The 16,972-nt window shown below is 36.0% G+C and overlaps 2 protein-coding genes across 5 annotated transcripts; one reads left to right on the top strand and one right to left on the bottom strand.

Annotated features, from left to right (window-relative positions):
• Nucleotides 1–369: 369 nt before the first annotated feature.
• On the top strand, nt 370–4,455 carry LOC110461477. 3 transcript variants are annotated; one of them, XM_021514961.1, is made up of 7 exons: nt 370–440; nt 1,858–2,020; nt 2,158–2,340; nt 2,463–2,606; nt 2,731–2,865; nt 3,034–3,086; nt 3,220–4,455. In XM_021514961.1, the coding sequence occupies exons 3-6, from the start codon at nt 2,197–2,199 to the stop codon at nt 3,049–3,051; spliced, it is 441 nt and encodes a 146-aa protein (XP_021370636.1). In that variant the 5' UTR covers nt 370–440; nt 1,858–2,020; nt 2,158–2,196; the 3' UTR covers nt 3,052–3,086; nt 3,220–4,455. The 3 variants fall into 3 exon arrangements, with proteins under 3 accessions (XP_021370636.1, XP_021370628.1, XP_021370619.1); XM_021514953.1 differs by lacking the exon at nt 3,034–3,086; XM_021514944.1 differs by lacking the exons at nt 3,034–3,086; nt 3,220–4,455 and having other exon boundaries at nt 2,731–3,017.
• A 1,758-nt stretch (nt 4,456–6,213) lies between these two features.
• Nucleotides 6,214–15,297, bottom strand: LOC110461590 (deleted in malignant brain tumors 1 protein-like). 2 transcript variants are annotated; one of them, XM_021515125.1, is made up of 11 exons: nt 15,051–15,297; nt 14,500–14,618; nt 12,836–12,987; nt 12,298–12,466; nt 11,256–11,576; nt 10,150–10,287; nt 9,549–9,722; nt 8,837–8,993; nt 8,137–8,300; nt 7,222–7,566; nt 6,214–6,572 (listed from the first exon to the last, which is right to left on the bottom strand). In XM_021515125.1, exons 2-11 carry the CDS (start codon nt 14,555–14,557, stop codon nt 6,250–6,252), a joined length of 2,001 nt encoding a protein of 666 aa, XP_021370800.1. In that variant the 5' UTR covers nt 14,558–14,618; nt 15,051–15,297; the 3' UTR covers nt 6,214–6,249. The 2 variants fall into 2 exon arrangements, with proteins under 2 accessions (XP_021370800.1, XP_021370806.1); XM_021515131.1 differs by having other exon boundaries at nt 14,500–14,621; nt 15,056–15,297.
• Nucleotides 15,298–16,972: the final 1,675 nt, after the last annotated feature.

Here is a 16,972-nt window from a genome sequence, read left to right as displayed (position 1 = left end):
GACACACATATGCCACACCAATAGGGTTACAGCGCACATACATGTATATATATACACGCTTATCATGTCACATGTGTGTTGTGACCCACACCGGAATAGCACACGTGCACCGTGGCCAGACGTAGACGCCCTCGCTGCTTAGAACATGATGTAGAATATGACAACTTGCACATAAATATATACATACATAAATATACTACTTACAAATGGCATTTGATAGAAAACTACCTTTCTATCATTGACACTGATCGCGTCCATGTGGTTTCCGAATGCGGCAAACGGCAGTTGTGCACGGTAAAGCACCTAATCGGTAGCCGCAGTTGCGTATTTTTTAACCGGAAATGGAAGTATGTGAAAGTGAAAGTAGAAGTTAATTGTCACCAAATATACGACTAGTTGTAGCGGGATTTACATTTCACAACGGAAGGACAATTATTCCTGTATTTATAACTTACTGTTTAGTCAAATTAGCTAAAATTTCAACAATTGTCTACTTCAGACCCAGATATGTTCAAAACCTCCTCAAGGATGGAAATATCCTGATGTGCTTAATCACAATGTGAATTTCACAACCCCTGGGGTACCCATTCCGGACAAAATTCCCTGCTATACATGTGTAATATTTGTTTTTGTCATATCACAACAACAAATAACAATTGTATTACATCTTAGGTGACCTGTTAGGCCCATGGGGCTCTTGTTTTAATGTGCTGTATTAGTTGGATGTGTTGATATTGGCTTCCAATAATAACTCCCCTACTTACCTATAATTAGATATGTCCTATTCTTAAGTGTGCAGCAAAATATAAATATACTGTGATGCCCATTTAATTTATATAATACCTTCCATTGTGTATATAAATATGTACCTGGTAGTATTTGACATGTCCCTATAGGTTGTAAGTTATGGAATTATGCACTATAGAAATATTCAAATTTCAAATATTTTATTATGGATGGAGTGTCAGTGCTATATATTTTTTTTAAAAAAAAGACTGTTTAAAACAATTGATTCTCAAACAGAATTTGTTCTGTGTCAAAACAAATATATCTGTTTTTGGGCTGAAATATCTATCCTGGATATTATTATTAAGAAGAGTTATGCAATTTACTTATCCACAAGTTTTTGAGTCTTGAGCCCAAATTTTAAGTACATGTTGATATGTAAACATACATTCAGTTGTACATATTCATGATAAAAAATTGCATATAAAATATATTTTATTGTGATTTTTTTCTTTGACTTCAAATTAACCTAGAGAGGTCAAGTTAGATTAAATGTAAAAATAAGCAGTTCATCTTCTGGGTATAATAAATTGTATTTCAGAACGAGGTTCTGGTTGAACGAGACTACCGCGCACAGCTGCCGTTTGCCTAGTCTCGTTCAACCAGACGCTTGATCACTTGTAATTCAAGAATCTGGTCAAACACAGTACTTTAAAAATACCATCACCAGAGGGCAGTTTTTTACTTTCGTTTCCGGACGTTATGTCAACGCCATTAAACATTTCAATGAATAATGAAATTAATGAAAAAAATTACCTATTAAACATTTCAATGAATAATGAAATTAATGAAACAAAATACCTATACATGCATTCCTGAAGTACCCGTGTATTCACTTTTATCGAGAACAATGTAAGAAAATGAGTAAAATCTCCAGAATAATGCCATATATTTCCATTGAATAAATCATAACTAAGCACAAAGCCAACAAGGCTGACTGAAGTTGGAAAAAGCATGCAAAGCAAGTGAAATTTTTCCTGTACACCATTCAAAACACCTTCAAGATCTCACTCAGGTTGTGCTGGGCGTTTTTAATACAGTATCACATAACAATATGCTTTCTCCTTCCAGTATGCAGGGAAGCGATCGACAAAGTGGAGTTGCAGCATCCGGTCCAAGATCGCGCTGTCATGCCACCGTGCATCAGGTTTGGGACGCCTTCACTCGAGGAGAGCAGCCTCACGTTCATGCAGGAGACTTGAAGCTGGACCACAGAGCCAAGATGAGTGTGAAGGTAAATGCCAGAGAAAATTAGATTTTTTAATGAGATGAAGTACCGATCTACAAGATCTATATAAGCACTCTATACACATGTCTGATTGTTTCTATTTAGGTAATTCATTACTTATTTTGTTTGTTTTCATTCAACAGGTGAAGCAACAGTCTACCTCGAACGTCTTCCGTTGAGCGATGTCCATTGTGGAAGAGCGCATCGCCGACCACATCCCTCCAGAGGACCGATTCCTGGCGCCCAAGAGGCACCTGATGAAGAGGGTCGCCAACCGGTACAGAGCGAAGTTCCGACCACAGGAGCCAAAATCCCTAGACTTTGTTGTAAGTATATACTGTATAAGTGTGATTAAGACGTGCAATAGTATAAGTATTATAAGTATATACAAATTTGAAATTTCACTTTGACACAAATACACAAATTAATTATTACATATTGATTGTAGGTTGACCAGGGCTACCTCCACTCCGAGGAGTTCCCCATCGAGGACATCAGCATTGACATTGAGCGACATCTTCGATTTGCCACCACCTTTCAGATGAGCGTGCTCCGCCAGACTAAGACCTGGTACATGGAGGGAACATTTAAGGTAAACTATCTAACTAGTAACTATAGTACATGATTTTACCGGTCATCCCAGCGCATACAGGTATATAATGTAAATTATTCCAGCCTTTTGTAAAATAACTAATTATATATACATTGTTTTATAGGTCGTACTTGCAGCCTTCCGACTCTCTGGGCAGTTGATGTCCATCCACGCATTTGTACAGCAGGACGGGCAACGGAAGCAGTTTCCATTGCTGTTCGTTCTGATGTCGAGGAAGAGGAAGCGGGACTACGTTGATGTATGTATTATTGGCAAACATCAACGTATATTGGTAACAAACGATTAATGCTCAAAGAAATATAACTGAATGGTCAATGCTGTCGAATAACATAATCAAATGATTTACGTAGGACACACACATACATTACTTATCACTTATTTTATCTTCGGTGTTGAGCGTCCTCAGGCGCCACCTCGGTGTTGACGTCCTGGATCAGTTTGTATTGGACTTTGAGAGAGGTTAGTATAATAGGATAATACATGGCAACATATTTAATTTCTTCTTGCAAAGTTAAAAAATATATATTAACCATTGGTCTATACTTTAAGATGCCTGTTTGAGAATCCTTAAATATTTTTATTATATTTACAGCTTCTTGGTTGGCCATACAGGAGGTTTTTCCTGCCGTGACCGTGAAGGGCTGCCTTTTTCACTGGACGCAGGCAGTCTAGAGACATGTTCAGGAACTTCGCCTCGTCCCCACCTATAGACAACGCCAGCAGTCCCACGAATACATTCGCCATCTACTTGCCCTCCCGTTCTTGACATCATTACACATCGGGGATACATTCCTGGCCCTCCATCGCCGCGCAGCAACCCCGGAACTGGTCCGACTGGTGGAGTACATCAAGCGTCAGTGGTTAGACGACGATGTATTCACCCCAGCTTCTTAGACTGTCTTCCGACAGAGTGTCCGCACCAACAATGACGTTGAAGGTACGTTATAAAAATGCTGTAGGACGTGCACATGTTTGATAAAACCATATAGTGCAATGTATATTTAATTTTCATCTTTGTTTTCATTTAGGCTGGCACCATCGCCTCAAAGTTAAGGCGGGACATGGGACGTCACTCTTTTACAGACTGGTTCCCGGGACTTCTGGTTAGAAAGGCAACCATTGTTGAGACCAGCGTTGCTGCGGAGGACTTCTCAAGGGACAACGGTGTCGTTTACAGCCGGATGGAGAAACAACTGACCGCCGCCACCGACAGCCAAATGACGGATGGGCTATCTACAACAGCGTTCTTGCGGAGATGTGCCGCGTTGTATACGTGCCGGTTGGACGGGACAGAGGAGGATGAGGCTAGAGACGAGTGAGATGTGTTTTTTCTGTGAGACCAATTCGAACAATGTGTTTTTGTTGTTGTATGTTGCATTTAATTGTGGTTCGTATAAGTAGTGTATTAGTGTTTTTTGTTAATTAAGTCATAACGTTATACTGTGATACAATTTGTGATTTTAGTGCTTTAGTTTTTTGTCAGTGAGTAAGTGGTACCAGAGTAGTGTACGTATTGTGCAAGTAGTGCTAAAAGTTTGTTAGGTTAAGTGTTTTTGTATAAGTGTGTAAGAATTTTATTACTTAGTGTTGTGTCTTACATGAATATGTGTTGCTTATATAAAAAGGGAAATGGATCAAGAAATCCAAACGAAAATAAAATTAATAATCTTCCACTTGAAAACAAAAAATGCAGAAAAATACAAACAAACATAAAAAAAAAAAGTTTGGCAAAGGGTGATATTGCATCATCAAATCCTAGTCACACCTCCTTGTGAATCCAGCTGGAAACACTTTATCCAAATATGTTTGATATAAAGTGGCTGACGTGACAGGGTGTTTTTTAATTGTTTATATCATGTTAGAAGTTGTATAAGTATTACTATTTAACATTTTTAACGTTAAAACATGTACAACTGCATTTTATAAAGAACAACATTACTGGTTGTAATGTGTAGTATATTCCGGATATTAGTTTTTCCGTTGTCGGCTTCGGTGATGAATATACAGGTTCGTTCTTCATCTTCCGGCACGTAATTATATCTTGATTTAAGAGAAAGATAAGGTTTTTTTAACTTTTAACATGATATTTATGACTTAAAGAAAAAAATATTTTTTTACAGCGAAACAACCTGGGGCGAACGGGATTTGGGGCGAAACAACCCGTTACCCGATTGACCGATATGTATATATAAGAGTAAAGAGCCCCAAGATGGGCGAAAGCGCTAGCCGATTATACTTGTCTTCGTGTTTTGTTTTATTTATTTTTTTACCGTCACATGGACATTTAAAACTATTTATCGCTTAGAGTGTATGTGTAAGTTACATACTTTCAGCAGCAGAAATGACGAAAATCCACATGAATCTGGTCAGCTCACTCTGATCACTCTAAAAATTCTGATCTTTTAAGAAATTGTATCAATGTACTTTCTGTAAAAGTCCATCTTAAGAGTTTTGTATGCAGCCAAATTTGTGCATATTGAATGAGATTGCTTCGATCTGATGGTTTCTGAATGATGTATTAATCTTTTTGAAATAGTTACATATTTTTATGTTATTTGCCTTGGATTTACTTTCTACCTTTCTGCCAATATCCCCGCTCAAGATTGATGCTCAGCGTGATTAAAACATTATGGACGTGTTTGTTTGTTTGGAGTTTAACGTCCTCACAACAGCCACGCTCATATGAGGACGGATTTCATGAGAATGCTGTAATTGATTGATTGATGGTTTTTATCTCGCCGCCACGAAGTAGCGGAAACTATAAGTGTTGCTTTTCCGGCAACGGCGGCGGTGTTAACGTTACGTGTTTGCGTTTAAGTTAGTTTCACTCAAAGTATAAGTGCTACACCAACCAAACTTGGACCATATATCGTTTCAGGTAGTACATCTCAGCCCATGCATCAAATGCTGGATGCGGCCTACCTTTGACTTTGTCAGAATTTCCATCAACATTAAGTTTTTGCGTTTTAGTTAGTTTCTCTGAAACTATAAGTGCTACACCAACCAAACCTGACATGTGCATTGATGGTCAAAGCGAGGCACAGGCGAGACAGCAATCCGAATGGCTTTGTTACAAACTTGAGTCACGATTTGTACCGTGCAACTACACAGGGGCACAATCATATGTCAGTCTAAAAGACAATTCTTTTGAAAAGAACGAACCAAAAGCAGAGACGTCATGGTGATGTATACCTGACTGTCAAAATGAAGGATTTTGAAAGCTGTTTTATATATTACCCAGTCCTTGATAATCATTGCATAAATGAATCTTCTGTAGAATAAAAGAAATGAGCAGCTTAAAATAGCATATATTTTCTTTTGTTGTACCGATATTGTATATACCTCCACCAAAACTTTTAATAGGCATATTTTGTCGACCAAATTTTCTGTTCGTTCGATTTGTGATAAGCTTCGCATCATCAGAACACTGCATCCTCACACCTTATTTTGACAACGTGTGACACCCATGGAAAGACAGAATATCAAACATAGCTCATATACTTGGCATTGTAATGGGTCATTGGAATCTGCTACGTTGTGACTATTCACCGTATGGTTGTTGTCATGTAAAAATAGAAAACAAATATTGGCATGACACTATTTATTTGATAATTAAAACTATTCAAATACAATAGACGGAAGCCATACCACCAGCGCAAGCGCCAGTGGTCTTCGTCTTGTCCAGAACGGAATTACGAATGCACATCCGGAAGTCTGACTCCCATCCGGTACATCCAATGTCTGACATCCACACTACGGGGTTATTCAGGTTTGCTCCTTGTACGGTTGAAGTGGGTATCGTGAACCCCATACGGTAGCCGTACTGGCGACAGTACACTCGAGCGTCCTTATAGTCCCAGCCCCTGGCACACACTGTCCCATTCATACCGTACATCTGTATAACCAGACTGGACGGAAATGTGGTGGGAGGGTGTACACGGATATCTAAATGAAAAGTTATTGTCAACTTAGTGTCCTTACTTTTAATTAGCTTCATATAGATTCGTAGCACAAAATGCACCTGTAGAGTCTACTCTGTATCATGTTTACAAGATATTTCTGAAATCCGTTTTGATAGATAGTACTTATTATTATCAAATTAGCAATTAAATACACCCGAAAGTTACACATACACAAAGTAAATAAATAGTCTTCTGCGAAGCTGGCATTGAAGGTTTCATCGTTATTAAGATTGGGATCAAAAGTTAACATCGCGAAGAAGACTTTCGCTGTTCTTTTTCCATTTTGGAGTAATTTCATTTCTCTCATACATGTTTACGGAATGTGGATGTAAATAGTTTCTTTGTTATATTTATTTACTTTGTTGTTTGGTTTTAAAAATTAAAAAAAAAGGAAAAACCCTTCAAACTTGGCCAATTAATTCAAATCTGTTGAGCACAATATTTACGATAGTTATATTAGTTTAATGAGTTACTCCTGGCCGTGACACCAGACTTTGTCCCCAACGCCAGATTTAGACGTTTGCTATAGGTATGTCTAGACATCTACCTGTTAAAACGTCATTTATCCGACCAAATAAAAGTTTGGCGCGCTTGCACACACAAACATCTAACAACGTTCCTATAAGGCGTACCTGGATTTGCGTTACCCTGGAGACAAAGGACCGAGGCGTAAGCGGCCGGATAGAACGGAGCTGTTCTAGATCTACAGCTGGCTGTCTCGTTAAACTGGCAGTTTCTCAGACTTGTGCCATTTGCCGGACAGTTCATTTGAAGAAAGAATATTTTGAACTTGTTGTCAACTCTTATTGGTTCGCTGATAAGTGGAACACCTACAGGGAATCCTAGTTCTTTACAAACCATCTCGGCATCATAGGGCCCGAAATCCTGATCACAAACATGGTACCATCGTTTATTGTGAAAGACCAAGACATTTCCGGTCGTTCCCATGGCGCTGCTTTGTGTCGAGGCAAGGAATGCTGAGGGAGCAAGTTCATTAATTGAATAGTATAATTACTGTCTAACTTACGTTAAGGCTTGAGTTTCACTATGATCAATTACTGTGGGTGATGTAATGAAGAAGCCATGAGAACAATGTACTAAATCTTTCATTTAGAACCTGTTTCTAAGACCGTCTCTATTCATCAACTCTAGCACTTAACGTATTAAAACTTTTGGGAGAGATTTGGATGTGTCTGCAAAAACAGTGATAATGACCGTGGTCGACATTTATCAATTTATTTTATTTATTAGCATCAGGCGTCTCTGACGTATTGGTTGGGAGATACAGAAGACCTAATTATTCCTCCAACCTTCTAGGATATAGTTAGGTTAACGCAAAGAACATAAAACACAATTATCATTTACCACTGAATTAACATTCAAAGAGAAAATAGAAACGCGATACAAAAGCAAAGCTGCAGGAACCGAGAAGAAAACGAAACAGAAGGGAAGACATTGTGAGTTCCCACAAACTCCCACGGAGCAGAAATCGGATGTCCTGGAAGGGTACGAGTCTATCCTATTACACTACTCTTAACTTTTCATACCATGTTCATAGCATTCTACTCCAGCAAAGTTGTTTGGACCAGAACAAGATGCACTATTTCGGTTGTTGGACCAGCCATCGTTTTTACATTCGAAAATACTTCTCTCTCCTTTAGCACATTGTACGTTTGACATGAACGTAGTATTGTAGGGGGCTTCCAATCCTCTGGAATGGAGACAGTTATCGAAATATTTATATACAAACCAGATCAAGTTGAACTGTTTTGATTAAAATAATCATAATTATGTTTATTTCAATTGCATTGTTGAAACTGCTTTGAGTAAAATATTCATAACTATGTTTATTTCATGTATTGATGAAATGCTGCGAGCAAAAAAATATCATTATGTTTATTTCAATGGAAAACGTTTAATTAATCATAAGTATGTTTAGTTCAATTGTACACAAAAATGTGGCATGTTATCAAAGGAAATTGTAAATTTTCATTATCAAAATTAAAAAAACCCAGCAACGGACGATAATGTTTACTTTTGAAGATTGCATGCCAATCATATTAGTAATTATATATTTTATATATATTAAATCAAATATCTGTGATATAAATTTTAATTGAGAGAGAGAAACTTGATTCATATATTTCGTACGTTATATTTAATATGATGTTTATTGAATTGAAAAGGAATTTTCTTTTGTGGTATGATAAGGAAACATTTGTTTTAAAAAATAAAAACCATAATTACCGTATGTTATCCCCGTCCGCGTACCCCAGCTGTTGACAGGCAACCCTAGCGTCTATAACGTCCCACTCTGTGTCACATATGCCTCCTTTCTGGCCGTCCATCTCTATCTCTAGCCGACCGACACGTGGTCTGTCCTCAATAAGTCGAAGTACTGGGGCTGGTAATATAGATTGTGTCCTACCTTTTACTGACTACTAGTCCAAATGTTTTGTAGTTAAGCATTTTGACGTGTCGTGTAATAAAGCAATTGAACACCAAACCGTATAGCATCTATAAATGTTTGTCCTTCACACTCATTATTAGAAAAATAAAGATGTGAAAAATTGTATTTGTTTTTATAACGCAACTGTCATGTTGTGCAGTGCATACTTCTATGCCATATTTTCAAAATTCTATCTCATGTATGAAGACCAATACTGTGACGTCATAACCTTCAAAATTGCACTGTGAGGTCACAAAAAGACAACGTGATGACGTTTGATGGTCTGAATTTGTTTTGTATACATTCTTCTAGCTGTGCTTTACATTATCTCGGTATTACATTTTCACTTTATATTACAATTTTAAAATAGTTTCGAATAATTCTTTTCTCAGCTTTTATATTTTCAAAATGAAAAACACAAAAATCCGGACTCGTTTTATATCCTTGTAGGAGATGGGACGAAGTCTTGATCTTACATATGTTTTACATATATCATGATACACTACTTACCTTTTCGTTGGTGGCAAAGAACCCCAGCGACCTTGATGTTCTTGTCGTTGTAAACACAACCCTTTTCCTGTCGGTTACAATCACTTAGTCGCCTTTCCGTCCCCAAACAGTTCACTGATCCCAGTACATAAGGTCCCATGGAAGAATTACTGGGAAATGCATACGGCACTCCACCTGAAGATTGCATATAGATACAATTCAGAATATTTCTATCTCGCATTAATAAAAAATGCATTCTATCAACATGTTCAGGTAGTTCGGACATTTGGACCTGACACCTTCTATAATCTTTATAGGATGAATTGCGATTACTCTTCAGAAACAAATATGCTAATACTAATAATGTTGAAAATAAAGATAGTAATTAATACCATTTGTACTTTACTAGTTAATTGCAAATTATATCTTTGTAATGCTTCACTTAAAAATTACTTCACAAATAAATCGTTTGTGACATAACAATGATTCATTTGATTGTAAATTTATCAATATAAATATAATATCTTTATTGATTTGATATCCATTGCGTTGTATTTTAGTCATTTTCAAATGTTTTTGATTACAGTTAACTTTCGATCATTAAACAGGACACCTTTCTTACCTGCATATCCCAGTTGTCTGCACACGACACCAGCGTCCTCATCATCCCAGGTGGAGCCACATACACTTCCCCAGATCCCCGCTGTGTTGGTCATCACCAAACCCGAGTTTTGGCCCCCTAGCAGTCTCACGTCATTACCTGGCGAAAGGAAATTGATCGAAAACATTGTTTATGTATATTTGTTATAACTAGTCACATGAAGCGTTGGATTCATATATATAAAAAACGATTTTTTATATTATATAAANTATATATATATATGGTTTGAAACAAATAGTAACCAATATCTTTTTGTTACAGAGTCGTTGATGAAGCTGAATGCGCTTACCCTTCGGAACACAGGATCTTAATAATTTTAGTTTCAAAGCAGTGTTATTGACACGTCAATATTCTCTTGTTCTTTATTTCCAGATTGTATACTGAATTGCCGCCATCTCAAGTGAACAACAGTCCCCGTATTTGTAATTAGACAGATTTTCTCTACCCGGACTCCTATTCAAAATGAATGACCGCTTCGTAGTTGATTGCTTGGTCCTAATTCTGCTATTTGCTTATACCTCAGTACTTTCTTGTTGTGTTTGATGCAATCATTTGATTCCACATATAGTTTAATGAAGCATTACAAAATTAGATATAAACGTTGTATAGTTTCAGTTTTTGGAGTGCCGATAGTTTTGGAATACATCGTAAAATATTTTCATATGGGAATATCGCAGTGTCATTTCGTTTACTACAGTATTTGTTTCTGTGTTCTGATGTAGTACAGTACAGTTCTTTCGTATTATTGCGATTTATATTCTTAATATTGTTGATGCATCCCTTATTGGTATCCCTGCAACCATAAATCACATAAAACTTCTCTTTCTCATCAAAACCTTTGTTTCGCTTTTGTTTCATAAGAATATAACTTGTTCTAATGCCGCCTTGTATAGGTGAACGTGTCACCAATTCTCTACTGTATACATGCAAGTCACTAATGCATGTTTTGTATGGGTCATTCGCACCAATTTGTAATAAAGGGAAAATTTGTTCAAGAGCACATTGACATTAATTCCTTCTGGATTAATGTGATGCAACGAAATTCTGTATGGATTTCCAATACCTACCTCCTAGTATTGGCATATTAGAGCAGACGACCGCTCCATAGTTGTACGGAAACTGGTTACACGTGTTAGAGGACGTGCACTGTCTGATGGAGAGCTCTGAACCCGAGCACAAAATGTCTCCTTGAATATACTTGGTGTGAACGTCATCAACTTTGCCGTAAGTGCCTATTGACATATCACGGCCGTGCTGGTACCCAAGCTCGCGACATACGACGACAGCGGCGTTCCTGTCGAATCCGTCTCCACACTGGACTCCCCAGGTCTTGTTGTCATCTAGGACGTACACGATACCGTGGTTAGGTCCTCCATTCTCCAGTCGGACTGTAACACAAGATATCAGGTGAAATCACGTATTTCATTTTCACTTGTGAAATACGCATAAAATGGCCATTAGGAAAGAAATATTATGCGCAGAAAAATTAATAGAAATGAAATAGGAATAAGTTATTGTGCAATGATTGTGAAATGATGCTAAAAAAAGCCCGGCGAAATCAATGTCGTTTGAAAACGATGCGCGTTCAATTTAGTAACGCGCTTGCCCTATTATAATTAACGCGTTCACTCTTTGTCGAAAGGAAAGCGCTGGCTTTAATTGATTCTCGAGGAATAAATACAATTGCTTTTGTCATATACGTATGCAATAATCAAAGAACACCTTGCTAAATTCGTTTTCAGGACTTGGATTATCCTGATAAATGTATATATATAATTAGTCATAGGCGCTAATGTTTAAAAGCTGAGTAACTGTATTTTTTTCTTTAAACCAGAAAAATCGTTATTAATACGTTTCAAGCAGTCAAACAGATCTAGCTGCATACATACGTGAATACTGTGGGAATGTGAACCTATATTAACTCTTCCTGCTAAATGGAAACACCGTTGGCATCAACTTTTACTAAGATGCTACACTGCTGATATGTTTCAATAATATGATGCAGAAACTTTAGATTGTCAACAAGAAATAAACCACACTAGTTCATGTACAAAAGTTACAATATATTAAGGTTATGTTTTTGTATTAAACGTCAACATTGGATTTTACCTATGTCGTTATGGCACGTGACTGCCGCGTCTTCGGTGTGCACACAGTTGTTTACGCCCCATTTCGCATGCGGACAGGAAGCCAGATTACTTTCCTGTCCATTACATTTGACGTCATCTAGAAAAATCGGACCTTTACCGATACCGTAGAGGTACCGCGCCCTTTTTGCCTTCAAAGAAAAATGTTTGTTATTTAATCTCTTGTATCATATGCGCCTAGTAATTTCTCCTCTAAAATAAAAATAAAATATTAATTAAAAGGAGGAAACCTATTGTGTTCAACCTTGCTTATGTTGAGCTATAGCTACATATCTCGGTTTCAGTGAAAAAATAAGTAGAAAATAAAAAATATTTAAGACAATGCTATTTAAAAAGTAAACATATTTTGGTAGAACCTATTATGAAAAATGAAATGTATTTTGAATACTGATATATGAACAAACAAACATTCAAATAAACGTCAACAACGCATATAACTGTGATACGGAAATATCATTTAGAAATAATCATGTTATCTGAAAATTTAATATGGAATTTACCGCTCCCCACTTATACCCAATCTCACGGCAGACCACGTGGGCGTTGTAATCCGACCAACCATCATTGCATACGGTACCCCACGTGACTCCATCCTGAGACACCTCCACCCTCCCCTCGTGCGCATTGCCTCCGGCTAGTCTCAGAAACATTGCTGAAATAGACATACATAGGTACTATACATACATACTATACATGGTATAGTATTGATATATCTTTCGAATAACATACCTGTACGTTTGTAGAAATATAGATATCATACATAATATCAGTTATTTTGATACCATCATTTCATTCAAAGGAAACGCTTTTCTGTCAGAGAACCTGGGTACTGCCTCGTTTTATAGAGGTTCACTGTACCTTTCACTTTTTGTATCGTCCGTTCCTGTTTTTATCTTGACATTGAGTTTAAACTGTTCTTGTGTTGAAGATAAACGGTACATTACATTTCCAACTTTTTATCGATAAAATTAATATATAAATATACAACATTTGATATAGCACCATATCTAGCTAGAATAAGCCACCCTAAAGCGCTTTACAGTACAATTTATAAAATCAATACAATTAGCATATAGATTAATCGATACAATTTTGAGGAATTCGCAGGAGCTGCTTATCAGGCGCTAATTACTAGTCCTATGCCACCTGGATAATATCTCCCTATGTATGATGCCTGCGTGTGTGCTGGATAGGTATTGTGTTCTGTTTGTAGTGGGACCGTGCTTCCAACGGTATCATTTATAGTGCCCCCTCACTTGAATGCTACAGCACAGATACCGCAACATCCACCCCAGACTATTTTGTACTCCACCTGGATTATTGGAGTTGTGACCGATAAACTTCCCTTATTTTTGTGTTATTTTATGAAACATAAAATCTATGATTTCAATTACAGTCTTTCCTTAGTTTTCTATAAGAGTGAAACTATTTAAAATATTAACAAATAGTTAACTGAATAAGAACGAAAGATGAACGTAACACGTGCTCGCACCTTTTAAACTTCAGTAATAGATCATACAGTATGCCTGAAAGGCGTTACAATGCACCACACATCTGTTTCGTCTAAAACTCATCGGTGATACATTGAGCCAAAAAGAAACAGAAAAAGAGATGCATAAATCCCTTAATTTTATGACTTTCAAAATTTAGTAAAGTACTGTTTATTGTAAATTAGTTATTGAGTAAATTAAAGTGAATATATTTATTTATGCATTTGTATGTTTACCGTTTACAAGGTAGAAAGGTTATACGGTACAATTTGTAATAAATAACAATTTGTAATAAATATAACACTTAAAAAGTCTACGATGATTGTTTAATCTGCATTTCTGTATCAGCATATAGAACTGTATATAGTATGAGTATCTGTAGACTGAATGGATTGTATTATATATATAATATATAAGTTATCTGACCTACTCATTATTCATATCACATAATTCATTGTGTGACGTTAACCAAGTCATTAGCACAATTAAAAAAACTGTCCATGTACGACTGTATGTGAATCTCACTGAACATTATGATCTACGGAGCTTTCAACATATGTGACGTCATAATTTGTAAAAACAACCTCAAATGATGTATATAGCCCATAAAATACTACGCTTTTTGTAATGTTTCATCAAACATGAAATAAAAAGCTGATTTATCTTTAACTTACCTGTTGTGGTGTAAACAAGTGACAGCAGTATAAGGGATTGTATGGTTCTATTCGTCATGGTGGCTGGTCTTTTCTTTGTTCTCGTTTAGCTGTTTAATTCTGTGGTCGATGGGATACGTCTTGAATAAAACGAAATAAAATCAGATAATACACGATTAATTACTGTAACAAAGCATATGTAAACGAGTTGTTTATATATCATTGCATAAGGAATCGTGATATAAATAACAAATGATATAATAAGATATTGAGACAATTTTTGATGAACTATAATCATATGTAACTTGTATCATGCATTTTTATTTTATTTGTTATATTGTCAAGAATTATTGACAGAACTCATATTTTTGCTCTATTGATGAAATAGTTCATGGAATTCAATACTTTAGTAAACAGTAAAAAAATCAGATAATATTCAACATTCCGTAGTGGCAACGACGACATTTTCCTCTATATCATATTATAATATACTGCAATAAGTACGATCACCGGTGCAAAGAAACTTTACACTTAACCGATGATTTAGTAAATAATTAACGAAGCTTACTTACCTTTCTTGTCCAACAGTTCGATGGAGGCCAATTCTTCTCTAATTTCTAATCAAACAGACGCCATTGTGGAGTATATCATTACACCATACGTTTATAGTAATAATGATTAGAATATGATCACCGACCGATAAGTCCACAGCTGAGGACTGCCTCTGCTGGAGGGAACTTGTGATATAGTCCCCGTTGTATAAGCTCATTCACTCACTCAGTGGAACTTTCTTAATGTGAAGTCTTTTCCCGACTGAACATTGACTTCTATGAAAAGGTGCATGCCAATCAATTTTCGTTGGTACATTAAGAAGCACTGTAGTACAACTGTTTTTTTCTTTATGTTAAATGTTCGCTGACGTTTTGTCTGTAAACAGATAATTTTACTTGTAGTCTCATGATGGTTTCTGGTTTGTTTACGATTTGTGTTTATTGTTTTTTCTTTAATTCTATCTATGATTTATGTTTCAATAATAATTTCAATTTTAAAACTTCTGACTTAATTGCCAATCAATGCAAACAAAACGATAATCATATTTAAAGCACATCCACCAAAAAGTGAAACGAGGATGAATATGAAATTAAATGATGTTCTTTGTACAAACATGAACTATTTCTTATTAAAGGCATGGATGGCGTGGGTACAAATTCTTCAATTTATAATTATCAACTTCACGAACAAGCGCCTACAAAATGCAATTTCTTTATCCATATTACTGAACTTGGTCAACTATTTTTTGTTGAATTAAACGCAGGACACGATTACAAGTTGAAGTAACTACATAAGGTGAGGAAAAAACCTAGTAAATTAACATAATTCATAAATTTGTCATTCACATCAACAATGTTGATGTTCTTCATATCAACCAATGGAAACAGGTGAGTGTGTTTATTACCAATAAGACGTTCAATAACTAACCAAAATACATTACGGTGTAATTAGAACCAATACCTCAAAAACTAATATTTAATATTTATATTTAATATTTATATTTAATATTTATATTTATATTTAATATTTATATTCCCGACGAGTATGCCATATCTTTGTTTTAATTTAAAAATTTGGCGATAATGGCGGTAAAGAAATGGTGTCGTTTTGAGTTCCCTATACTATTGGATCGCCCATTTCTTGAAACGTGGAAATGATATCGTGTGGGGTCCCAGGGTGTGGGTAGTTGAAACATCTTCAACAGAAGGTCAGGGGTCGTCATTGTTTCATATATCTTACCTTGTTCGGAGTGTCACTCTTGTCGTTACATGGATTGCATTTCAAACTCTGGTGTACGAAACATGTACGGTGTACAATAACCGCCCAAGGGCTTACAGTTATTGCATTATGTTAACCTCACCATACACATAAATACAAATAATGTACAAGATGGTTGTGATCCTGTTATTTTTTGTTTAATAACCAACGGACATTTCAGAATATCTCCGGGTCTCGCATGTAAAACACGAAAATCCTATATATAATCGTATTAGGATATCTCATTAATTTCCCATTAAAAAAAATAACATGGTTGTTTTAAGATATGTTTATTTTGTGATATTATGCTACGATTTAAATATCAATCAAGCATCAGGATCGGTTTTTTTTTGAAGATTTGTCATATGAATTAATGATTAATTACATAGATGTCTTAATCAGCGTTGTTATCGATGACAAATGTAAAGCAGATGATACCAGGTTTAGATCTGGGGTTTAATGTGATTTTCTATCAGCTAATTTACACAAAAATACTGATGTCTCATTCAAAATCTTTCAAAAAATATATTTCAAAATAAAGAAATTGAAGATAAATAAAGCTGCTTCATGATATACATTTCACAAACAACAAGTAAACGTCACGCACAGGTGTTCGTCATTTTTTCAAACCTCCATGCATCAAAATGATGTATGCAGGTACCAGGCACCTCGATTTCGTTGGCTT

The sequence above is a fragment of the Mizuhopecten yessoensis genome, unplaced genomic scaffold (genome assembly GCF_002113885.1).
Source record: "Mizuhopecten yessoensis strain PY_sf001 unplaced genomic scaffold, ASM211388v2 scaffold1405, whole genome shotgun sequence".
NCBI lineage: Eukaryota > Metazoa > Mollusca > Bivalvia > Pectinida > Pectinidae > Mizuhopecten > Mizuhopecten yessoensis.
Note: the sequence above shows the minus strand (reverse complement) of the source record. Positions and strands in the feature narration are given on the sequence as shown.